Genomic DNA, 26485 nt, shown 5'->3' with positions numbered 1-26485 from the left:
TTCGAGTTTAATTTCTACCAGTACTTTTGGCACAACCTCATAGGCACATTGGTTAACAAATAGAATTGAATGCAAATTTTAAAAATATTACAACAGTTATTTTTAATAAGCAAATACATTGCAAAATAACAATAATAAGAGCACTAACACACTGCCACATTTTACCCACACAGGATCATCCTGAGATTGTGCTTTAAATATAATAAATTACTATTGTTTTAATAATATACATTATGTTTACAAGATTTAAATCAGAAAAAAATAATTATAGTGGCCAAGAAAGCTTAATATGCTGCAATTTAAGAAAACGCATGCAATTACAAAAAACACTAGCAAATAACGAAAAGGGCTACATCCGTTCGACAGCACGCGTGTTGCAATTACTTACAGCACATCCACATTTTTAAAAAATGTGCTGCATTTTCTCACAACGCAAACAAATTAATAAAACACACTACATTTTCACACAATACTTGCAAAATAGCTCAGAACACAATGGAAATGTTTTATGTTTTACATAAAATGAACAAGGGAATCAGGACATTTAAATAAACAAACAAAAACTCACCTTTCAAAGATCACCAACAACTTCAGTGAGCAATAGTCACGGCAAAGCAGGTTTCGTCATGTTTTTGGATCCCCTTGAAACATTTCTGTTGTGTTCTGATTTGTTTATGCAAGTGTTGTTTTCGTAAATCGTTTGTGTTGTGAGAAAATGTAGCACATTTTTAATGTGTATGCATTGTGAGGATTTGCAGAAAGATATGCTGTCACACGTATGAAAGATCTTTTCTTAATTTGCTGCTGTTTTTTGTAATTGCAGGTGTTCTTTTTAAATTGCAGGACGTTAAGCTCTCTCGGCCAAGAGAGAAATAATACTTCAATTGAGCAAGAATACATTGAATTGCTGGTATATCTCTGTTCACTCTCTGATGTTTATTGGACTTGCTGTCAGGCTTTTGGCTGTGTCTGATACTGACGCAACTTCACTTCCAGCAGAACATGGACCTTCCATTGATAAAGACAGCTGTAACCCAAATCAAAACAAATTAAAAACAGTACAAAAAGATGTATCCATTATGCAGTCTCAGCAAGCCTTGATGTTTACCATTTGTGGGAATGATCTGTGCTCAGCTTCGTTTCGCAGAATGAATTCGGTCAGTAGTTTCCATGGTGGGCTAATCATCACATCACTGTCCTGACTCTCTGAACTGACCAGCAATAGCGGCTCCTCTGAAACCTACAATATTAAAAAAAAACTGTCATTAGCTAGGTTTCTGTAGTGAAATTAATCTATTCAAAGTTTGCAAAAAAATAAAAGAAACAAAATCCTAAATGTGAATTAGGTGTGTTTCCATTAAGTTGTTAAAACAGCTGACTGTAGTATTGGTAACCTAGTAAACAACAACTATGTCAGAGTTTATTTGGGAATTGTGTTTCCATTTTCTATTATTCACCTCAACCATTTTTTCACACCAAAACCACCACAAGTTAGTGTTAAAACCTTTTTTGCAAATTAAGGAATTTTTATTCAAAATGTAGTATTTCCATCACTCGTTTGTAACGTGACACTTCATTAACACAAGGTGAAGGAAACCCAGCTAATCTTAAAGTTTTGCCTGTTTGTCGCCATCTCTATTTGAAATGTGCAACTGCAGCTTTTTGCAAAAAATACATTGTTTCCATGGGTTTGTGTGTCATGATGTGTATAATCTAATGTTGTGCAGTGTGTGTGGTGGTCAGTCACTGCACCGATGGAGTTAGAGGCACTTGACACTTTTTTCAAACAATTACTACTGGAGAATGTCATCTGAACCAATAAATAATGTCCACCACGTTTGTTCTGATCAGCTGAGAATAAAAAGGTATCACAAAATAATCATGCTATGTACCAATAGTGATTAAATTTAACAATCGCCGATTAGCTTATATCACACCACTTTATGCAAATTATTACAGATGTACATTGTTTTGAAATTATTAGTCCTAAAGTCTGTATGAAATCAAAAAAAAAAAAAAATTTCCTATCTCACATTGTTATTCTTTAATCAAATGTGATCTTCATTCAAAGTCTGACCATTTGCTTCCATGTTTGTAGTGGCGGTTCTTCAGTTTGACAACTTACTTCAGTTTACTTTCAGTTTTTCAGTTTGACAATACATTTAACCACACTTTTCTTATCTTTAGATTGCTATGAGGCAAAAAAAACCCTGCCCCTACTCAATATTCCGTTTCAGTTGGAAATACATCGACATACTGACATAAAATTCTCAGCAACTTCTCATTCAATCGTACTTTAACATCAGCATTGCGTGGCTTCATGAATTTACTGAGTTACATTTAGACTTCAGTATCTGTACAGTCTAATTTCTAATTGTTATAACATTTGAATTTCATGGGAAATTGTTCATTTAAACCAAGAAGCAATCTAAAATTTCCAACTCAGGCTCATTCAAAAATGTACCGCTATATACATTTCGGGAGAGCACCAAATACATCCCAGGAGCTACTTTTTTTTTTTTTTTTTTTTACAGTTTTTGTTTTCACCCTGTAGTGTTTGTTACGTCCATACGTACTTCTGGCTACATAGTTTGCGACCTCCAGAAATGTATATAAGGCTATGGTTTCAGAATGAGCCTATGTTGAACATTTCCTTAGCACTCATTCTCTTTTACAATTTGCCATTAATTGCTGCTGTTGTGATGAAAATCAATAATCCCCCACATGCGATCTGACACGGGTCTCCTTCTGTTTATGTATACAGACATGGCATAATGAACAGCAGATCACCCATAATTTCATGTGGAATCCTACCAGTACCAATCATTAGAAAATATACAGCATTATTACAAGCTCACCATTGTAAATCAGGCTAAGGTAAGGACATAGTTTTGAACACTGACTGGTTATGTAGTTACATAGTTAAAAAAAAAATTACAGGCAGCAGATTTAAGTTACAGAGATATAAATGCTACTCACTAGATGCCCCTCAAGCTGCTTCTGTGTGTGTCTCATGGTCAGACTTCTCTTCTTATCTTTGCATCTCTTGTTCTGGAACCAGACACGAATGACCCGAGGACTGAGGCCTGTCATTTCCACCAGCTGCTCTTTCATGAGAGCGTCAGGTCTGGGATTTGAAGAGTAGCAGGTCTGAAGCATGCGGAGCTGAGTCTCGCTGAGAACCGTCCTGACGCGGGTCGCCCTCTCTGATCGCCTCTGCATTGAGGACCAGGACAGTGTGGATTTGATCGCCTCTGTAGTAGTGTGACATGAAGAGAGGCTTTACTTCAAAACAACACAATGTAATTTCAGAATATACACTTTTTTTACTAAATGAAACCTGCTGCATCTTATATTCCAAAGTGACCTATATAATCCAATTAAGGTGTCAATAGCCTAGTGGTCAGTGCAGTGCCCGACTGCTGGATCTTTCCCCATCCCATACCCATGTTTCTCTTCAACTTCTCTTCTTGTAAGTATACAAAAAAATAAATAATTAAAAAAGCAATTAACTTAAAGTAAAGCAAGCCTTTCCACATTTCATGACAATCCTGGTTTACATGAATCTGTAACAATAGCACGTTTCCATCCACCTCTTTTTATGCACATGCATTTTGAAAATGTGCATAAAAACATATACGCATAACTGAGAATAGGATAAACTTTGTCAGATTTTTAAAATTAATTTAACTGAAAATTTCACTATTTTAACAAAAATGTACAAAAATATATGTGTTAGAACGGCATTAATAGACAAACCATTGGACCGATGGTGTTGGTTATCAAAGTGGTTCAGTATTATTACCTCCCAATACTGTCTTGAGCATCTGCACTCCCAAAGAACCACCAAAAGAGCTCTCCTGCCACCAAAAGCCACCGGATGCACCCCCAAAAAAGATTATGGCTGTTTTTTCAAACTGTTTATTTAAAGTGAGCTGAAGTTATATAATTGATTTGTGTTGGAAGAACATGAAGTAATTGTGTGAAACCCAGCATTTTTTACAGTGTCTTCATTGTGTTTCATCTTCATCTTCCAAAATGTTTCGCCGGTTTATCAGAAATTGATCATTTCCTTTTCTTTGACTCATTGGGTGTGTTTTATGTACAAATATTTTATATTTTAATATTTTATATAAAATTCTAATAAGCATCTTTGGATAGAAATGCTATGCTCGGTTTGCACTTCCACTGCAGTTTAGTACCACTAAAAGTGGATGGGGTTATTGCTATAGTTGCGCTGCTTCTAGAACCATGACTTCCTGAAAACATTTTCACTTTGGATCTCATCCTGCTCTCACTGGAAATACCAATGAGAGGAACATCTGAGTCTCTTCTACTGGCTATGATGCTGCAATTTCAGTATCTTTTTTCTGCGGTGGTTTAAAAAATGGTTTAGTCATTGAAGTCAACAATACCGCAGTGGCTGCTGCTGACTATGGAAATATAGCCGGTTTGGTGGCTCATGTTGCAAATCCAACAACACTAGTGATAATACTCTTTGACTAGTTGATGATCAGTACTGTGTATACGTCATGTTTTGGTAATTGTACAGCTTGCTTAGAACCTCACCCAAGTTGGAACTATAAAAAAAGACTCAGCCCTTCTAACTCTGATCAGTTCCTTTGTATAATTAGCACTTCTTGGATGTATTGCCTCTTCTTGTTGAATTGCTAAATGCCTCTTCAAATGGAAGTTGTTTAGGACAAAAGCATCTGCTAAGACCCCTAAAAGTGAGCTGTACCGAATCAAACCATTGCAGTGCAATAGTGTTTTAACAGCTCAATGTTGAACTAGGTTTATGCTAATGAACTTAAAAGGCTAGAGTAAAATTTCTTGTAATCTCTTTATTAATTTTTATTAATAAAGAGATTCTCTTTTAATTTTTTCCCAATCATGTTTAAAACATGTTGACAAGACATTACAGAATACAACATGCCCAGTTTCAGACTTTTCTTGAACATGCAAATAAACTCTACAAACAGCCTACCAAAGTAGACATGAGGCTTTATCTCTGCAATGTTTTAGCTTATTCAGACCAAACATGGGGTGTTTTATGACAACCATGACCAACTCACAAACACTTCTATTGATCAAATTTTTCACCAAATTCAGGCAATGGTGACAAAAGGTTATGGCGTTTGTGCCGAACATTTTCAAATTACTGGATTACCTAATTTAAGGCATAGTGCTGAACTGCATCTGAGGTTGTATCTCTTCAAAACTTAAAACATATTCACCTAAGACTTTATAGTGTTTTGAATTTTTGATAATCCTGTGAATGAACGGAGAAATGCCAGACGAGAAACTTATCCAAAAACGTACACTCACCGGATGGATCGTCAGTCTCCTTCTGTTGGTTAATAGAAGCACTCATTGGTTTGTTATGATGGTTGGTGCAGAGCAGTTGACCATTCCGCAGAACATACTCATCTCCAGGGAGTAATGGACGACTGCAGCCCTCGCATCGAAAACAGTGGATGTGATAAATATTCACTTGAGAACGCATTACAAACTCTTTGCTGATGAAAGCTTTGTCACATTTTGCACACTTGCTAGTGGATAATCTGCAGAACAAAGAGGATTTGTTCCGTAAAAAAATAGTACATCCATATCATGCAATTAGTAAGGGTAGTAATATTAACCACAAGCTAACCATATTACTGACATATTTAGGCTACATTCAAAAATGTCTACGTCTTAACATGTAAAAAGAATTGGGAACACTTTAAAATAATGCTTCATTAGATAATGTATTACTAGCAAGAACATACAATGAGCAATACATTTATTACAGTTTTTATTTTTAAACAATAATGTAAATAAAGTTGTTCAATTTTAGTTAATGTTAACTCTGAGTGCATTAGCTTAACAAGCACAACTACGGATGTTACTGATGAATTAGTAAATGTTGAATTATAATTAATGAATGCTGTACAAGATTGTTCATAAATTGTTTATTTTAGGAAATACATTAACATTCAAACATAACAGACCATTATTAAACGAAACAATCCAATATTATTTATAACACTGCGTGATTTTTATATTTGTCAAAACAGTATATATTTTCAAAAGCTTGCATTTTATTAAGAATTATGTAATTTTGCAGTACAATGTTTGCAAATAATTAAGTTAAACGGTTTGTTTAAAAGAAAATAGTGTTTTCTTCAGAAAAAAGAAAAAGAAATATTGTTATTAAAATACAACTTCTCACATCATTGTTTTTGTGCAATTATAATATTGCTAGTGTTGTAAAATGTTAATGAAATCATATTAAAAACCGTTTTAGAAAACGTATAACAAAACAAGCTTATTTGCTTTCTTAAAGGAACAGTAAATTATTTTATAACTGTCAAAGCGTTGTGTAGGCTAACATTTCTAAGTTATTGCAGTAACCACCTAAAAGTGAGTAAATCAATAAATAAAACTTTTCGAAACATTTTATACTTAGTTTACTATGTTTATAAGCTACTATAGTACCCAACTATGTGTAAAGGCCTACTTTAAGTAGTAAAAAAGGTAAATGTTATTTGTGAGAGTTATTCATTTATTGTAATAGGCTACCACCACTCACCTGCTGTAGTGTTCTCTGCAGAAGGTTTTTCCGTCTCTGATGAAGCAGGTGCAGGACTCGTCCAGAAACTGATGGCACTCCGCGCACTTCAGACACCGCGCGTGCCACTCCAGATCAGGGGAAACGCGCAGAATAAAGCGGTCCAGGATCTCAAGCCCACACCCCACGCAGAACGACGACAGCTTGGTTCCTTTAAGAACAAAAACTACATTACACTTATACACATCGTCTGTCAGTTGTAGACACTAATGTCACAGAAATGCGAACTAGCTTCTCATCAAATATAACAAAGATCAATCAATGACAACTTACTGTTTTGTTGCTCTCCCATGTCAGAAAGAAGCTTGTACCGCGGTTAACTGCTCTTGAACTGCACTTCTACAGGGTCACTAATGAGTTTGTCTCGCTCTTTTTTATGTCTGATTTGATGTGAGTGCAGAAGAACCAATCAGTATGCTCCTTCAGTACTGGACCATAGAGCTAATTACTGAAAACCCCGCCCTTAAACACTTAGATACGCCCACAGCAGGTTTATTTCCTTCTGCATTTCTGACATAAATCTATACTTTTGCTAAACGTTTTACAAGGTTTCTCGTTTTTTTTTTTTTTTTTTTTTTTTTTTTTTTTGTTAGTTTTGGTTGACTTAACAGTTATCTGTAACCATGTTTTGCAGTCAATGTCTAAATTCATTAAATTGTTTTTTTTTATTATGATTATTTTATTCAGCTCCTTCAAGTGAACTATATTAGTGGGCTAACTGTAATAGGAAAGCACTACCTAATATTGTTTTTACTTTCTTAGCTTGTTTGAATCCACATGTGTATAACATTTTCCCAAATTAACTTCACACTTGTATATTTTTAATAATAAAACTATGAAAGTGAATAGTGTAAATACACTATAAAATATAGTATGAAATACTGTTTTACTGCGCTGGAGGATAAATGAGGTTGTGAAAAACTCATCAGTGGATTTGCTATTCGGTGGTTGGACTTTTAGCTGTGAAAATTAAACCACACTGAATGAACTAAACTGAACTTCAACTCTGAAAACTGGACTGACACTGTTTCAGTTTTCTAGAGCTACTATGTGAAGCTGCTTTAACACACATACACTGTAAAAGCGCTATAGAAATAATAATGAACTGAATTGAATAAACTTCAGCACAAACACAATGCGCATTCAAACTTTTTATCTTTTTTTGTGGTGATATATTATACACATTTATATAATATGCATTTAATAAGCTTAACTATAATAGGTAAAAAAAAATATTTATTTGAGCTGAGATATTAACTGTAACACTCATTGCTTAATATTCAGCAATATACGTGTACAAACATGTACATGTCAACATTGATTTGACTGCTCTGATCCAGTGACAATAAAATCTGAATTGAGCTTGATCGTTGAAACTGCTACATTCTGTAAAGATGCTTTAAATGAACCAACATTCACCACTAATTGAAATGAACTGAACCAACACTTACATTAACTGAAGAATGGCAATACTGTTTTTATGATTTGAACTTTTTATTGGTTTTTCTTAAGCGACATAAAAGCAGAACAATACAAGATAAATAAATACAATAAATAAAAAGGTCATATAAATTAGGTAAACCAAACCAAAACACATACAAATAAATGAGGAAAATCTATTAAATGAGACCCTTTAAATTGAATATTTGCAAAATTATCATATTTATTACATCACCAGCATAACGTGTAAGCCACAAGACGTGTTTACAATACAGGCAGTATAAAACTGAGAATAATCAAATGACTCTTGAATATTTACAAAAATAGAGCTTTAATAAAGGTAGAGCACTTACGGGCATATATTTTAACGTTTAAATTAGCCACAGAAATAAAACGCATGTGTGTTACTACCGTACACTGAGAGAAAATGAAAGTAGAACTAATCTGAATGCAGTACTATAAATGTCGACTAGGTGGCGGGATAAAACCACAATAAGTTTAAATTTAAATTCCCACCAATTTCCCCAGTTATGGCAATACTGTTTTTATTGTATTCAAAACCATTGCAGTGCATTTGAATTTGAAAGCTGTGTTGCTGTGGTAACATCGGAACCTTGGAACGTTGGAATATTGAAGTAGCCTGTATATGAACATGCATTTCCAGTATTACAGCAGACCACTGTGAACATTTATTCATGAACTGAAGCACAAGACACCACTAAGAAAAGACAAACAGTGTTTCAGATATCAGTTGGCAGAATTGATTCAAATCAGATTGTGTTTGACCATCAAATCATTATAAACAGTTCAACTATTCCTTTCAGTTCTCCAGACTCTTTTGCACCAATGGCCATGGAGCAGTCCCCATCTCAGGAACACTTAGATGAGCTCAGCACAGCTCTGGCTGCAGGTCTGTGGTGGGCACAGGTAGAGGTCACATACCCCATTTCTGAAGAGCCTGAGTATGGGGATTGCCACACATGGCCGCAGTGGGAAATAATGGAGGCAGGAGATCTGTCTTGGCCCTCACCGATAGTCTTCAATCATGCATCTGAGGAGGCTGAATCACAGAATTCAGGATCAGATGCAATCCTGATGAGGATTGAGGAGCCGAGGCAGATCCATGAGTCAATGAACCAGGAGGTGCAACAGAATGAGCCTCAAGTAACAGATATACAGAGATCCCCCATGGCTGTGAAGACCACAGAGGAAGAACACACTGAGTCTCCACAGGGATCTGCAGTTCCAGCATCACTGCCTGTCTCCAGCAGCCAGACTGCACATGTGTCCTTCAGGATGTTTACTGTAAAATGTGCTTTAACCACAAGTTCTTTGCCAATGGACAAAAAGTTCAGTGACATCCTTAAGGAGCAGAGGCAGAAGTGGAAGGAGGAGCTGCGTAGACAGAAGCGGCAGTGGAGATCCTCAAAACCCCCACAGGGCGCACCTGTAACTGTAACTCAGCTTCCCAGAAATAGCACATTGGTAAGTCTTTGATTTCTGTCCATATAATTTAGACTTATTCAAAAATTCATTGAATTTAATGTTTTCTGAGTCCTTATTTGAAATATGGGTGGTTAACATGATGTTGAATTTTCATCAAAGGTTGTGCTTGTTTTATTTTTGAAATGAGTTTATATTGTGATGCTATTTGTATTAGTTTATTAGTCTATTAGTTTAGTTTTTATTTTATGAACACATTTCTATCTAGTTTATATATATTTAGGTTTAGTTTTAGCCATACTAGTTCATCAGAGTTTGCAGACATTGTCTGGTGTAAGCCAGAGTGAAGTTTAGTGTTTGCACAGCTTACACTGACCCTTGTGCAAAAAAATAAAAAATAAATTAATAATAATAATAATTATATATATATATATTGTTTTAACAAACACTGAACCAAAAAAAACACACAAATGCAAATTAAATTAATAAAAGTACAAATTAAGACAAACTTATATATATTAAAGATAATGTAGTAAAACATGCCTAGTTTAATTTTTTGGAAAATGAAGAAAAATTGGAAGACGTTTTGTTTAAAGAAAATGTGTTGTTCTATATAAAAATGCACTTGACTGCTGTTTTTGGCTGTAAAATCACAATCAGGAGGTGTTTTTGCACAACCTGTGATTATTAATTCTGAAAATGATTATCATTTTGGGGCAACGCAGTGGCGCAGTAGGTTGTGCTGTCGCCTCACAGCAAGAAGGTCACTGGTTCGAGCCTCGGCTGGGTCAGTTGGCATTTCTGTGTGGAGTTTGCATGTTCTCCCTGTGTTCGTGTGGGTTTCCACCGGGTGCTCCGGTTTACCCCACAGTCCAAAAACATGTGGTGAGTTGGGAATTGGGAAGGCTAAATTGTCCGTATGTATGAGTGTGAGTGAGTGTGTATGGATGTTTCCCTGAGATGGGTTGTGGCTGGAAGGGCATCCGCTGCATAAAACATGTGCTGGATAAGTTGGCGGTTCATTCCGCTGTGGCGACCCCATATAAATTAGGTAAACCAAAACAAAACACATACAAATAAATGGGGAAAATCTATTAAATGAGACCATTTGAATCGAATATAAGCAAAATAATCATATTTGTTACATCACCAGCATAACGTGTAAGCCACAAGACGTGTTTACAATACAGACGGTATAAAACTGAGAATAATCAAACAACTCTTGAATATTTACAAAAATAGAGCTTTAATAAAGGTAGAGCACTTACGGGCATATATTTTAACGTTTAAATTAGCCACAGAAATAAAACGCATGTGTGTTACTACCGTACACTGAGAGAAAATGAAAGTAGAACTAATCTGAATGCAGTACTATAAATGTCGACTAGGTGGCGGGATAAAACCACAATAAGTGTCTAGATGCAACTGCACAGATGGAACTGCTGCACAGATGCAACTGCTGGATAAGTTGGCAGTTCATTCCGCTGTGGCGACCCCGGATTAATAAAGGGACTAAGCCGAAAATGAATGAATGAATGAATTATCATTTTGGAAAGACTTTCTCTAAAAGAAAAAAATATTACCAGACATACTGTGAAAATGTCCTTACTCTGTTAAACATCATTTGGGAAATATTTAAAAAAGAAAAAAAATTCAAAGCGGGTTTAATAATTCTGACTTCAACTGTAGTTCAATACATTATAACTCTTATTAATTAAAGGAAAAGTTAGTGATTCCTTATATTTGTTCATACACCAGACTTCAAACTACATGAATAAATTTATATTTTTCTTCAAAAACATTGTTAAATTAAACATTTTTAACATATTTGTCAACTACTCATATGCAAATAATTCAATACCAATTTTTATTTAGAATCCTGATTATGTCTGTTTCTTCAACAGGACACTGCAGGCGTGGACCAGTCAGTTTCAGTGAAAAAAATCAAAACCAGTGATCAGCAGCTGTGGATTGACAATTTGTCCAGAAAATTTGCTGATTTATGTTTGTAGATTGTGTATGTGTATTGTGCACATCTTAAATAAATATATTCTCATAAAAATTGAATATAGTTTTGCTTGTTTAATTATAGAAAATGGAGGTGTGAAGAAACCAACTCATATAAAGTGCTTTGGGTGTCTGTCAACACCGTAATCAATTCATACATACATCCATTCATTCATAAAGACTAAAAACTAAATAGTATATTCTTTTTCATCGGATGCCTCTAAGCAGGTAAAAACACAACTTACATCAAGCTAAAGGACAGATTTGTAAGAGAATATGCTGGCATGTTTAAAAAATGTAATGTGGGTTAATGCATTAAAGATTCATTTGATCATTTAACAATTTTATCCATTATTTAATTTCACAATAAACCTGGATTAACTATAGCCTATTTTGATGAACCATTAGTTTAAACTCAGGTTTAGATTTTAGTAAAGGATTAACTTGAAGCTTGCAATTGAGGAGGTTTATATACTCAAAATCCAACTTTTTTGCTAAAACATAAGATTTCAATCCATAATGTTTGTGGTTTAAGCAATAACTTTATAACATTCAGTTCAGTTGAATGAATAATAATGTAATAATTACAGAAAGAGAGCTGAGAATAGCTAGGCTCAAAATATTCAGTATAGGCCTATACATTTTAAATTATTTAACTCTGATTTTATTCAATCTGACTTTTGAATTTAAAATTTCATAATGGGGTATATGCACAGACTTTTAATTTCAGTCAGCCAGCCCCAGGGCTTCTGGTTAATTGTCATCCCATGCAAAATGGCCGCGTTTATGATCTGATTTCTTTTAAAAAGACAGCGATCTTCATTGCCTGGCTGAGATTTGATATAAAGTGAGTATCAGACCAAACAAGAAGCACTGGATTAAATTCCATTTTTTCATGCCATGTCTTTAAAATATGGAAGTTAATTTTATCCCAGTATTCTCAATGGAATTTCTGCACTAGCATGCTGCTAATGATGGCGCCTGCGTCAAACAGTCTTTCGTCTCTTTACACTTTAACAACCAAATGAATGCTTAAGCCTATTAAACTGATTATATTTGAGTTACATTTCAACATAGATGCGGTAAAAGGAACCATATAAAACTGAAAATAGTCACATTAAGCTTTCACCGGAAGTTCATCGTGGCTGAAAAACTAACTTTGTGCATATAGCCTATTGTCGTAGGGTAGGCCTGTAGTCTAAACAGGATATTTCTCTGCTGTATACAAAATATGAATATACTCTTCATAATCACAAAATTGCATTACAGTATTACACTTGAACCCCTAAAACATGTTTTTGTAGTTACACCATATATTAACCAGCTTACTACTAAAATGGTATAAGGCTATCAAAAATAACATGCTTCCTGTAGGCCTGCTACACTCTTACTATAAGAAATCCATGATTATTTGTTAGACCATTTATCCAAACTATAAATACAAATTTGTCACCCTCAGAAATAGAAACACGCGGGTGTTTTCTCTCAAACGTCCACGTTTACGTCACATTGCGTGCGTCATTGCGTCATCAATCTCCGCCATATTGAATAAGGAAATAAGAGTGGAAGAGGAGGAACGTCCCGGATGCATGTAAACATCCACGTCAACAGAAAGGATATTAATGAAACGCTCATAAAGGCAAGAGACAACACGAATATTGGCATTCCAGACTCTGACGGATGTATAATTAAAAGACTGTTAAACACGGTGGTGTTTTAGGCTCGTGCGAACAATGACTTCACTAACGCAGAGAAACTCGGGCCTGGTGCAGAGAAGGACCGAGGCCTCGCGTAACGCCGCCGCCGCCGATAAGGAGAAGATCGACGGCGAGGATGAGTTCGAGTCTCGCCGCGGGGAGGAGGAGGACGAAGACAAGGGAGACTCCAAAGAAACACGGCTGACTTTGATGGAGGAAGTCCTGCTGCTCGGACTGAAGGATCGAGAGGTTTGACTTGTGTGGCTTTGTTAGTCAAATGGTCACCCGGAGCGCCAAGTTAACATGAGGACTAGATAAATCCTGTAATACCATAGAGATTAAGTGTGTTAAGAACAGCTGTTCTTAGAGACCCTCGCTTTAGCATGTTATAAGGGTCCCAGTACGGTTTATTATTGAGATAAAGTTGTTTATTGAACGTTACTCGCACATTCATTAAGTGACAACTTATGACATGCTCGATATATTGTTTACCACGTTAACTTTGAATATTCAGTCTGAAATCGCATGCAAGTATGACTTTAAAACCGCATTAGTACTATTTATTTGACTGTGAAAAATGTACTTTGGTAGTAATTGGTTGCTAATGTTTTTACTGTTTACAATTTGCAAAGAATACCTTTTCTGAAATGATATTAATAAGGGGAAAGTGCGAATGTAAAAGCAACTTTACCTCAATGTTAATATTGGTTTAAAAATGGCTAAAGGCATAGGTCTTTTAGAGCTTTTAAAGTAAGTCTTGTGTCATAATGGTGAATTATGTAACTCTTTACCACTTCCTTCCCGTTAAACAAATGCACAGCAGCGTAGATACTTGCATTAGGTTAATTATGAATCGAATATATAGAGATGATAAACTAAGTTAATGCAGTCTGGAACATAAAGTAAAAATTTTTTAACTTAAGTTTTCTTAAAGGAGTAGTTCACACACAAAAAAATGCAAATTCTGTAATCATTTACTCATTTACTTTACACAGTTTTTTTACTATGGAAGTCAATGGTTAGAATTTTTCAGCATTGTTTAATTGGGATGTAACTATTCACCTGACTCGTGATTCGATATGATTCACAATACTAATCTCAATCTCTAATTGATTATGATTAATTAATTATTATTCTTTGTTATTTATTTAAATTCTTTTGCCCTCATAGTTAACTGACAGGTTTTGTACAGTAAATATGCTCCCATTACAAGTGAGAGATTTCTGACTTAAGGGTGCGTTACTTGATTTTAAAATGATTGAAGGAAACATACACTATCTACTATCTATGATTATTTATTGAGCATCAACGTTGGACAACTGACTTTTTTTCTTATAATAAAGTGAAAATAAATACCTTGCACTTTTGTAAACAAAATTAATTATTTTCAAAGTTTTTCATATTAATAAATAAGCAGTATCTCTTTTAAATAAAATAACTGTTTTATATCCGGTAAATATTATTTTAAACAGTGCATGTCTTGAATGTTCTGTAAAAATTTCTTTGATGTAAATAATCATTTTATTGTAATAGAAAATATGCCGTCTCAAGGCAGCTCTGGCGCAGCTTCCAATCATTGTCAATGTAGTGCAAACGTACATTTTTTTGAGAGGTGCGCAGATATGCAAGGGATCATACCCATGCGTTCAACACAAGTATAAATCAGCCTTAACAGAGCAGGGTCACGTGACTCCGCGCGTTGTAAGAAACGTAATTGAAAAAATTGACCTGGAAAAAAATTGATAGGTTCTGAATGTCGATTTCGGCTACTTTTGGATTAATCGCTTTTTGGATTAATTGTTTTTTACAAAATACTTTGAAACGAATTTAAAGTGAAAAGCCCTTTAATTTAACTCTAATAATATTGCACGTTTTTTTGCAAAATAATATATTTTCTGACGTAACTCAATTGCTATTTTAAAAACAAATACCAAAAAAAAAAAGAATAATACAAACTAAAGAAGACTCCTCAATATAAACAAACAAAAATTGTGACTGTGCTGGGATTTTCCTTTTTTTTTTTTTTTTTTTTTTTTTTTTTTTTTTTAAAGAAATATCAGCATATGACTTTCTGGCATAAGGTGAGGTTTTTGCACATTTACAATAGCCGCATTTCCACTGTCGGGCCAGTGCGAGCCAGGGCTTTTATCGCGCCGGGCCAATCGCCCGGGAGGTTGAGCAGTGAGGCCGAAATCATGTCGCGTTTCCACTGTTGAGCTAGTAGCTCATGGCGCATCACGCAAACCCCGCCCCCAGAACGTCCCCCGAATCAAACGTCATACAACCCGCCCACTTCAGTGGCAATCAAGCAAATAAAGCACACCATCACATCATCATCACCAAACCATTAAAATGAAGACAACCGAAACAAACAAATGACACGTTACTGTACAGTATTACATTATATGTCTATACGCATAGGCGGAGGGTGAACAAACTCCATGGTAAGGCTAATATATGCGCTGCCCTTTAATGCATTTAAAAAGATTTGCGACCGACCAAAAAGAGGTTTTAACAAAAGCACCGCCTATCAACAAACATCTATTATATTAAACACACTTAAAATTATTTTATTAAACTCACCCACTGATATACACTACCGTTCAAAAGTTTGGGTTCAGTTTATTTATTTTTTTATTATTAAATTTATTTAATAATTTAATTAAAATTATATCATCATGGCGGCATTTATTAAATATTAAAATTTGTTAAATATTTATTAAATATTTATTTATTACTGCTTTTTTGTTTTTGATTAAATAAATTTATTATATAAAATATTTTAAAAAAATATTATATAAAAACTTATTTTAAAACATTTAAAAATCTTACTGACACAACTTATGCCCGGTAGTGTATATAATTATAATAATAATAATAATATAAATTATATATATTATATTATATATTAATGGTAGCCTTTTGTCTAACAAACAAAAATGTGTTTGGCATGGCAGTCAATATAAATATTAGCCACTGCCCTATCTTATGCAGCAGAATCCTCCTTTTAGACCAGGCATTATAAGTGTTGATGTTGTCTTTGTTGTTAAACTGCAAAAATGTGTCAAGAATCCGAAATTCTTCTCTTTTTCACGAGGCCAATCGAAAACCGAACTTGTAGTTCAGCAATAAATATTTGACCTTTAAAATGTAAAACTCCAAACAATTGCCTAAACAAGATTACTACACTATAGGCTAGACTACGTTACAATAAAACTATCAAATTCATTTAATGCTGAAAACACGTTAAACCAGTGTATTATATTATTATACCCCTCTCGTAATACTCATTTGTCCTTTTATTACTTATGTCCAGTGCTTAATTTGTGAATTGCGAGGTTCCGGAACAGATTGGGGTGACCGATCCTGCATGTTACCCAAGGATCGAGAGGTGTCGCGCATGAAAGAGGAGAGGGGTGGGGGGTGTTGGTGTGGTGGATAGCAGAGGGGTGTCGCGCGGACGAAAGGGAGCGGGGCGGGGGTGTCGCGAACAAAAGTGAAGAGGGCGGTAGAAGAAGGGGATCAGTAAAATGAGGTGCTGGATCAGATTTCAGAGGTTCCGAATCCAGCGTGTTCCGGCACAAATTAACCCCTGCTTATGTCCTTGACCAGCAAATCAGAATTTTCCACTGGCCAGCAGTTTTGGTTTGGTTCTCAGAGCTGCTGTGAACTCACAGGGCTGTGTGTTTTCATTCATTATATTTGTTTACTCAATAACCGACTGTTGGCATTGTGCATAGAGTGGTTTTATATCCATAATATAAAACCACAGAAATTCTCCAGTAATAACTCGGTATAAAATGTATTTTATAACATCCTTGTTTTGATAGACATCGTCAAACATTCAGCCCAAAAACATATACATTTTTCCCTAGGATATATGACACTTAATATGCTTTAAGGATGTTGCATATTATTCGGTGATCTTAAGTGTTGTGTTTCAGCACGTAAGAGCAAGTAATAAAATATAGCCTATATTTCGTTGCGCTAAGCAGCTATTCACTAATAAAGCACTACATTTCAAATTTTATTTTTACATTTTACCACGTCATATAAAAACATAAATACTTGTTTGAGGACATAGAACACATTTTTTACTTGCGGTTTTCCCCAATGCGTTTGTAAAGCGGCGGTGCACAGGACTGGATGACAGAAAAGAAGGTGTCTTCTTTCACTCACCCAAAAAATGCTCTGTTTGCACAATTTGATTAATATCATCTTATCCAAAAATTTTATGAATAATATTTTAATTGTGTGTTTATTGTTTTTAGAAAATGTCTAAAAAAAATTTCAGATAGGCCTTTGTAAAATGAAAGTTTAATATGGCTTTAAAACGGTTTAATTTATGTATTGTATATATCTCAATTACTATAGCTAACTTTTATTTGTTTTATATTGGTTTATTTATTTTATGTGATTTTATTATATCCGATATTTGTAATTCTTTAAATGCTTTCAATATAGCTTAGGCTATTTTATCAAGATATGATACTATTGTTTTGAGCCTACAAAAGTGGACACGCAATTTGTAGAGTTTTATGTCTTTCTGTTGTATTCGTATTTTGTATTCTCTCCAAAATAAATTAAAAAAAAGAAAGAAGCCGCTCGCGGCATCAACAGAGCTGTCAAGCGAGCGTTTTTTCGCCCAGTCTCACTCTCACACAGGCATATAAACGCGCACGTATCATGCACAAACACACCTTTAAAAATTGTCAAAAACTCTCGACAACCTTTACTGGCTGCTGTGTCTTTAATAAGATGTAAAGATTATTATGCGTTATTGAAGCATCAAGGAGGACGCAGCAAAGAAATATCCCTTATAAATAAAAACTTAATTATTTAATGCAACATCCTTTCATTTGAAAGGGAAACATAAGGGTGATCATAAGCAAAAAGACCCCTAGCCTATAAGGTGTTTTATAGAACAGCCTATCTTAAACTGACCAGCTATGTTTTCTTTCTCATTTATTTATTTATTTGTTTGTTTGCCGCATGTACTCCCCTGCGATCGGAAAACTAGTGTAGCCTAATGACGGCATGCCATCTTTACCAGAGTCGGGCTAAGTCTGCGTCTCCTTTCACTCCACCCGAAGCCCCTGCTGGTCCTCTTTGGCCCAAGGTATTCGGCAGGCTGGAAAAGGCCAGCCGCTGGCCCAGAGAAAGTCCCTCTTTGGCCCAATCAGGCCCCGGAAGTGATGGTGGAAACGCGACTAGCCCTGGCTCGCTCGCTTTAGGTGAGATAGTGGAAACGCGGCTAATGTCCCCTGCTGATGAGAGAACTATTTCATTGGGAACTGAGATTGCTGGTGTGGAGAGGTAAGCCTTTCCTAAACTAGAGAGCAGTGTGTACAGAGGTAGTCAATAGGCCCTCTGACCTGGCACTTCACCATTGTCATTTTACTCTGCTGCCCCACCTCTTTCTCGCCGCTGATGTGCAGGTAAAGCGAGTTTGTGCTTGTAAACACAGCACCCTCTTCTGTTTAAAAAATGTATTACGATTTGTTCAACATTTCTACTGATTTGAATCATCACATGTTTGAATAAATTTTCAACCGGCTCCTGGTGAATAGTTACATCACTATTGTTCAAAATATTTATTTTGTGTTTGACAGAATAAAGAAACTCCTAAAGGTTTGCAGCCACCAGGCTGAGTAAATGTTCATTTTTGGGTGAACTATTTACCTTTCAAGTGTTCGCCACCTGCTAGTTTATGGAAGCATGCCTTTTTTCATATCAGCCATTATGACAGCAGTAAATGTTATCTGCGGATGTTATTTGCAGAATAGTATATATAACTCATGCTTGTCTTGTGTAGGGTTACACATCGTTCTGGAATGATTGCATATCGTCTGGTCTGAGAGGGTGTATGCTCATTGAGCTGGCCATAAGAGGACGCCTGCAACTGGAGGCTTCTGGCATGAGGAGGAAAAGCTTGCTGACCAGAAAGGTGCGTGTGTGTTAAAATAATTGTACCGGGCATTGTGGGCAGTTTGGTGATTTGATTTGTATGTGATTTTTATTTAGTTTTAAATAAGCATTGTTGAGTTGTCAATAATATTTCCCTTTGAATTGTAGCTTTTTGTAGACATGGAATCCATATTTAAATATAAAAGTTGACTTAAACTATCATACTCTGCTATGCATCAGTAAAAAAAGTTCAATCAGTTTTACAAGTGTGCATCGGATACAACTTGGCATTTAAATCGCACCGCATCATTCCTAATGTATTTGCGTTGGTAAAAACTAATAATGTGCTATACTTTTATTCACTTTACAAGTGACCAATATTTTATATGTAGATTGATTTGGCAGACTCTAGTCTAAGATGTTTATCAAGAACGATTTGTCATCGCTGCTGTGTGACCATGACATGATGCATGACATGTCACGGGTAAAGTTTGTCATCTATAGATGTTCGAAAACCATGCAAACATGTTAATCTGGCTGCTTGATTGGGCAAGTTAACAATAAAATTATAGCACAATAATTCTGTGTAAAATATGCATGTTGCTAAACTATTGGTTGTGCCCTCTGTAGAAATTTAAACCTAAACTTGTTTATTTAATGGAAGCAGTAATCGTGAAGGCAGGATTATGATGGGTAAACGAAATGTATACTAGTACATTTCTAAGCTCAAATGTTGAGGTTTTTCTTTTAGCCAAGCGTGGTGAACTTTACTTTTTTCAAAAATGTTTTTACTTTTTTTTTTTATTTATTGTTTTAAACTTGTACTTATTTAATGCTTTAAAGGGCAGTCTTAGATTGTAATGTTCTGTTATTTGGCTATAATAGTAGCCTATGTGAGGGAATGGTAATATCACAGTTTTTTTATGAGCTAGATTGATAAACTGAGCATAGCTTGACTGTTAAATACAAAAGGTGTTTTTATGTTTCATCAAATTGCATCTAATCACATTGTGTTGAAATCAGATTGTACTTGATCATGATGGGGCGAATCACATTGCATCGTATTGGTAACTGCTTCATATTTATATTTATTGTACTGTATCGTTGGCTATGCATCAAGATGCATATCGCGTTGGTCTCAGTTCTGAGATGCACATCCATAATGTTCATAAAATGCACATTTACATTAACAGTAGAGCTTTTTGGAATTACAAACACTGTAACAGGAAATCATAAATTTCCATCTATAATGCACATAAGGTTGGCAAGTCTAGCAGTTAAACTATTATATTTATATAGCATCATTACTTATGTATGTAACACTTTGTACAGAAGATTGCAGCTTTGCAGTATTAGACATGCAGAACAGTGTTGATTTCAAGTACAATTTTACTTCTATAAGGCAGCTTTTTAGTATTTCTTTTTTTTCTCGCAAACACTTGACTTTTCACAGACTAAGCAATTGAAAGGAACCGGAAAAGATTTCCTTGTCAAAGAAGTCGGAACCTCAATCACACCTACCTTTCATATTTGAGGGTGTTGACTAGCCAAAGCAAGCTTTTTTAAAACCTCTGCTTGGGCTGGAAAACCCTTGGAATTGTCAAAGTGCTGTGAACTCCGTTTTAGCCTGTTTTTCTCACTTGAGTTTGTTTATTGATTTCACTTAATTTTCGCAATTAAGGTTAAATGCAAAATCAACTACAGTGTCATTTGTTTGCAAATTTTGTCACATTTTTAAATTTCAACACAAAGTCTGAGTAGGAAAATGAATATGCTATCTAACTAATAGATCACAACAGTAAAGGTATATGGGTGAAGTATAACTAAACTTTATCAGCTGTGTCTCACATTTGATACACTTCAGCAAAATGGTATCCTTTTGTATTATGCCGCGGTCACACTGGAGTTTGAGTATGTGAATTTCTGTTGTACGGCACTATGAAAAGGGATGGGAACGGGATTAAACAAGGTGATTAGACATTTTAAAAAGCGAGCGATTGGTCCAAATTAAAATTTCTCTCCACAGAGGACATGTTTTGATCTTCGATTGGTACCACGCAGTCACGAGATGCGATTTTCCCAGGTCAGAGTTCACCAAGCTTGAACTTTGCCACACAGTGAACTGCGAAACTTGTCTCACGAGCTTGCGTATACAGTCTGACGCATTTGTGCACATATGAATGGAAGTCTATGGGCCGAGATGTCCAGTGTGACTGCGGCTTTACTTGAGTGGGACAAATTATTGTGTGGTTCTTGTAATCAAATTTTTGGACTCCCCTGTTTCAGCAGAAACAATCATCTATGATGGATAGACCTGTGTAATCAGCGGAAACACAGTATATAGAATGCTGCTGCTGGACATAAGCAGAAGTAAATATTCCTTTATTGGGCTGCTTACTATCAAATCAATGGAGATTTTGTTTGTATCAGGCATTGTAGCATATATGTTTTAAGTGGGCATTTATTAAGACATTAGAGCTAATAAGAAACATTGGATGGCAAGAAAACAATACTGATAAACTTGATGGTAATAAGGGGGTTATAAAAAGTGCTTTATAGTGCAGGAAACAAATATGTTTTCTTCCTAAGTCTTAATTGTTCTTAAATAGACTTGGCTAGTATTCATATAAATTACATTGGTTATGTCAACTATTGCAAAACAAAAAGCAATTCAACAACGGACCATGCATAAATTATCTACTGTTTGTATCCTTATTGTTGTAATTTGGTTCTGTTATTGGTTTTTTTTGTAAAATAAACAAGCTTAATGTATTTTTTTGTTCTTGGTGTTATGTATATTTATTGTACATGTAACAAAATGCATAATATAGTACATTTGCTATAGTTAATGTTTTTTAATCGCAGTTGTTTTGCAAGCTTGTTTTATTTTTGTCACAAATATAAAAAAACTAATGAGACAAAATTGGATCTTGACTCTTTAAACCTGTTTTTTCTCTTCAGGTATTGTGTAAATCGGATGCCCCAACAGGAGACATGCTGCTGGATGAAGCACTGAAACATGTTAAAGAAACTCAACCTCCAGAGACCGTCCAGAGCTGGGTTGAGTTGTTAAGTGGTGAGTTATAAACATACTTGACAGATACGTGTAGGTTACTTAATTAGTTTTCTAAGGGAAACTTGCACATTTCCAAGTCTGTATGAGGTTATTATATTTTGAAAAATATCCCAATTCAGTATCTTGACAGTTTGAGCAAAGTTTTTCAGTCTTGTTTTGGCAGGTTTGGATGTGGATGTGTTTGCAGTACATTTTACTTTGTTATCTGATGCTTTCATAGTGAACAAAATATTTATCCACTAGAAAGAAACTGAAATGTAAAAAGTAGGCAGAAAATGCTAAAAGAGTAGCAAAATAAATGAACATTTTGTATTTCTGCTAATGGACTCATGCACCCAGCAATTGGAGGAGCTAGAAAATTAAGATGAATATTTGGCATAATTCAAAACGAGAGTACAATTTAATGTCAAAGTGCCATTTTTTTAAATCGATGTTTTTAAAATGGCAGTACCATTTGGTACTGAAATTCCAATATTGTGACAACACTACAAACAATAGTATTATTAAAAGTAAGTGGAATATCTCAAACCTGTGTCCTGCAGATTTTAGCTTTAACCTCAATTAAGCACACATAAACCAGCTAATCAAGCTCTGTCCTGGTATACTAGAAAATTCTAGGCAGCTGTGTTGAGGCAAGTTGAAGCTCAACTATGCAGGAATACCTCCAGGAAAGAGTTTAAGCACCCCTGATCTAGAAGAACTTGACTGGTTCATTTTATATTTTGGTTAATTTTTTATATTTCGACTTCATTTTCATTTAAAAACAACTGTTATTCTGCAGGTGAAACTTGGAATCCGTTGAAGCTGCACTACCAGTTGCGAAATGTGCGTGAACGCTTGGCTAAGAACTTGGTGGAGAAGGGCGTCCTCACCACAGAGAAGCAAAACTTCCTGCTCTTCGACATGACCACCCACCCGCTCACCAACAACACCGTCAAGCAGCGTCTGGTGCGCAAGGTCCAGGAGGCCGTTTTGGAAAAATGGGTGAACGAGCCCCAGCGGATGGATAAGCGTATACTAGCGCTGCTTTTTCTGGCACATTCCTCTGATGTCCTGGAGAACGCCTTCGCTCCTCTGCTCGATGACCAGTACGATCTGGCCATGAAGAGGGTGCGCATGCTGCTGGATCTGGAACCTGAGGCCGAAGCTGCCAAGTCGGGCGCCAACGAGCTGCTGTGGGCCGTGGTGGCCGCTTTCACCAAATGAACCTCCAGAGGAGAGAGAAAGAGACTCAACTTTGTGCTCATGGCATTGGACTCAGACCACTGGTCCCAAGCTTGGTTGATTCAGACTAATATTGGTGATGGTGATGATGATGATGGAAATGCAATTTATGAAGGAGATGATACTCAGAAAGGGACAGTTTTTCTCATTATCTCTGACCTTCACAAAGGTGTTGCCCTGTCTACTTCTAATGGCCAATAGTTGCTACACGATTGCGATTCACTGTGAGGCTTCATGTAGTTCATGCACTTAGATCATAAAGTTGATGTAAGAACAGAAATGAGTGCATCGAAGGAGCTGGTTTGTACTTTGTAGTCCATGACTCTAATCTTAATCCAGTAATCCCGTTCTCCGTGTATCTCTGAATAAGGAGATAATTCTTCCCAATTCATGGGCTTGATGATCCCTGTAATGGTTACATGAAAACATCCAGTTTTAGCCTCGTCTGCATCTTCAACAGAAAATGTTCGTGAGCTTCTGCCACCGAGACTCTTGAGTTGAAAGAAAATAAACCGTTTCACATTTCAAAAAGACTGAAAATGGCAAACATCAGTTTTTCTCCGGTGCTTCAAAGATATCGTGACCCTGCTTCCTTGTGAGATTTTTGTTTTGTTTTCATGAATCCACTCAAATAAAAAAGTTCTAACGCGTGCTAACATTACCGACATCTGCTTGCCGATTCTCATCTACTGTGGTATAGACTTGATCGTGGTTCTTACATTACTCCCAATTTAATTCAACTCTCCAAGCCAAGATTTACAGTTGTAATAGTTTGTTCTGACAACGTATGATTTGAGTTTTACACTCACACCATAAACAGGAAGCTCAATGCTGACAGATATACCCAAAGTCAAACATCTAGACTTAAGTTACCTCCTAATTTTAAGTATGTGAATGGCCAGTCAAACACTAGCGCAGTCTCAAAATCAAAAAGCTTTCATTCCCTATGCTTGATCACTGCATTAATGTAGCAGTTTCGTCTCATATATATGGTTTTGTTCATGTCATAATCTCTCCTCTCACTATATTTCCAATTTTTATACTGTTTTTAATCATTTTTATTTCATTCGTTCCTTTAGTTGTTAGCGCGCAGTTATTTTCTGAGTCTTTTGTCTTTTTTTTTGGTTGGCTTCTGTTCTGAAAGTGGACCGGTAAGGGATGGTGTACAGAGATTATGCCTTTCCTTTGTAAGCAAGCAGGTGCTTGACATGTTGATTTACTGTTAGTGTTCCATAATTAATGAGCTGTAAAAGTAGAGATGGTGTGAAATGGATGCCCTGATTTGTACATCTGCTTTTTATCATATAATAAAGGAATATCTTTAAGTGCCTGGAAGGGATATGAATATTAGATGTTCTCGTGTGTATTTATTTGTAATATTTTGGTGCAATGTAGTCAGATTGGGTTTACTTTCTAGCAGATGTACATATGGCATGATTATTAACACATGATGATGCATACATGATGACAACCCTAAGAATGCTGAAAGCTTTTTAAAAAATGCATCATAGATGAGCAGTTCAGTAAAGAATTGAACACCTTATTCGATGAATTCAGATTATTGAATCAATAAAACCAGTAGACCACAATTCTCTGAACTAAAAAAAAAAATATTTTGGACCGCTATAACAGTGCATCCGGAAAATATTCATATTGCTTCACTTTTTTTTTCACTTTATGTTACAGCCTTATTCCAAAATGGATTAAATTCATTTATTTCCTCAAAATTCTACACACAATATCCCATAATGACAATGTGAAAAAAAGTTTTTTTTTTTTTTTAATTGTTGCAAATTTATAAAAAAAAAAAACCCTGAAAAATCACATGTACATAAGTATTCACAGCCTTTGCCATGAAGCTCTAATTTAAGCTCGGGTACATTCTGTTTCCACTGATCATTCTTGAGATTTTTCAGCAGCTTAATTGGAGTTCACCTGTGTTAAATTCAGTTGATTGGACATGATTTGAAAAGGCATACACCTGTCTATATAAGGTCCCAGGGTTGACAGTGCATGTCAAAGCACAAACCGAGCATGAAGACAAAGGAATTGTCTGTAGACCTTCGAGACAGTATTTTCTCGAGGCACAAGGCTGGGGAAGGTTACAGAAAAATTTCTGCTGCTCTGAAAGTTCCCATGAGCACAGTGGCCTCCATCATCCTTTATTTGAAGATGTTTGGAACCACCAGGACTCTTAGGGCCTTAGTCAGGGAGGTGATCAATAACCCAATGGTCACTCTGAGCTCCAGCGTTCTTCTGTAGAGAGAGGAGAACCTTACAGGAGGACAACCATCTGTGCAGCAATCCACCAATCAGGCCTGTATGGTAGCAGCATCTGAAGGACTCTCAGACCATAAAAAACTAAATTCTCTGGTCTGATGAGACTAAAATGTAACTTTTTGGAGTGAATGCCAGGCTTTACATTTGGTGAAAACCAGACACCGCTCATCACCAGGCTAATATCATCCCTACAGTGAAGCATGGTGGTGGCAGCATCATGCTGTGGGGATGTTTTTCAGCAGCAGGAGCTCGAAGACTAGTCAGCATAGATGGAAAGATGAATGCAGCAATGTACAGAGACATCCTGAATGAAAACCTGCTTCAGAGTGCTCTTGACCTCAGACTGGGGCGATGGTTCATCTTCTAGCAGGACAATGACCCAAAGCACACTGCCAAAAAATCAATGGAGTGGCTTAACAACAACTCTGTGAACATCCTTGAGTGGCCCAGCCAGAGCCCAGGCCTAAATCCTATTGATCATCACTAGAGAGATGTGAAGCTTGTGGCATCATATTCAAAAGGACTTGAGGCTGTGATTGCTGCCAAAGGTGCATCAACAAAGTATTGAGCAAAATCTGTGAATACTTCTGTACATGTGATTTTTTTTTTAGGGTTTTGTAGAATTTTGAGGAAATAAATAAATTCAATCCATTTTGGAAAAGGCTGTGACATTAAAAAAATGTGGAAAAAGTGAAGCGCTATGAATACTTTCCGGATGCACTGTATGTATGTGTGTGTGTGTGTGTGTGTGTATATATATGTGTGTGTGTGTGTGTGTGTGTGTGTGTGTGTGTATAT

The 26485-nt window shown here is 35.8% G+C and overlaps 2 protein-coding genes across 2 annotated transcripts; one reads left to right on the top strand and one right to left on the bottom strand.

Annotated features, from left to right (window-relative positions):
- Positions 1-922: 922 nt before the first annotated feature.
- Positions 923-8412, bottom strand: isl1b (ISL LIM homeobox 1b). Its single transcript, XM_056467461.1, has 7 exons — positions 8407-8412; positions 6887-6917; positions 6575-6764; positions 5329-5564; positions 2980-3254; positions 1109-1240; positions 923-1027 (listed from the first exon to the last, which is right to left on the bottom strand). The coding sequence occupies exons 1-7, from the start codon at positions 8410-8412 to the stop codon at positions 923-925; spliced, it is 975 nt and encodes a 324-aa protein (XP_056323436.1).
- A 4629-nt stretch (positions 8413-13041) lies between these two features.
- On the top strand, positions 13042-24757 carry golph3b (golgi phosphoprotein 3b). Its single transcript, XM_056466620.1, has 4 exons — positions 13042-13449; positions 19016-19147; positions 22069-22183; positions 22965-24757. Exons 1-4 carry the CDS (start codon positions 13237-13239, stop codon positions 23387-23389), a joined length of 885 nt encoding a protein of 294 aa, XP_056322595.1. The 5' UTR covers positions 13042-13236; the 3' UTR covers positions 23390-24757.
- The last annotated feature ends 1728 nt before the right edge of the window (positions 24758-26485 follow it).

This window comes from Danio aesculapii, chromosome 10 (genome assembly GCF_903798145.1).
Source record: "Danio aesculapii chromosome 10, fDanAes4.1, whole genome shotgun sequence".
NCBI classification, from domain to species: domain Eukaryota; kingdom Metazoa; phylum Chordata; class Actinopteri; order Cypriniformes; family Danionidae; genus Danio; species Danio aesculapii.
Note: the sequence above shows the minus strand (reverse complement) of the source record. Positions and strands in the feature narration are given on the sequence as shown.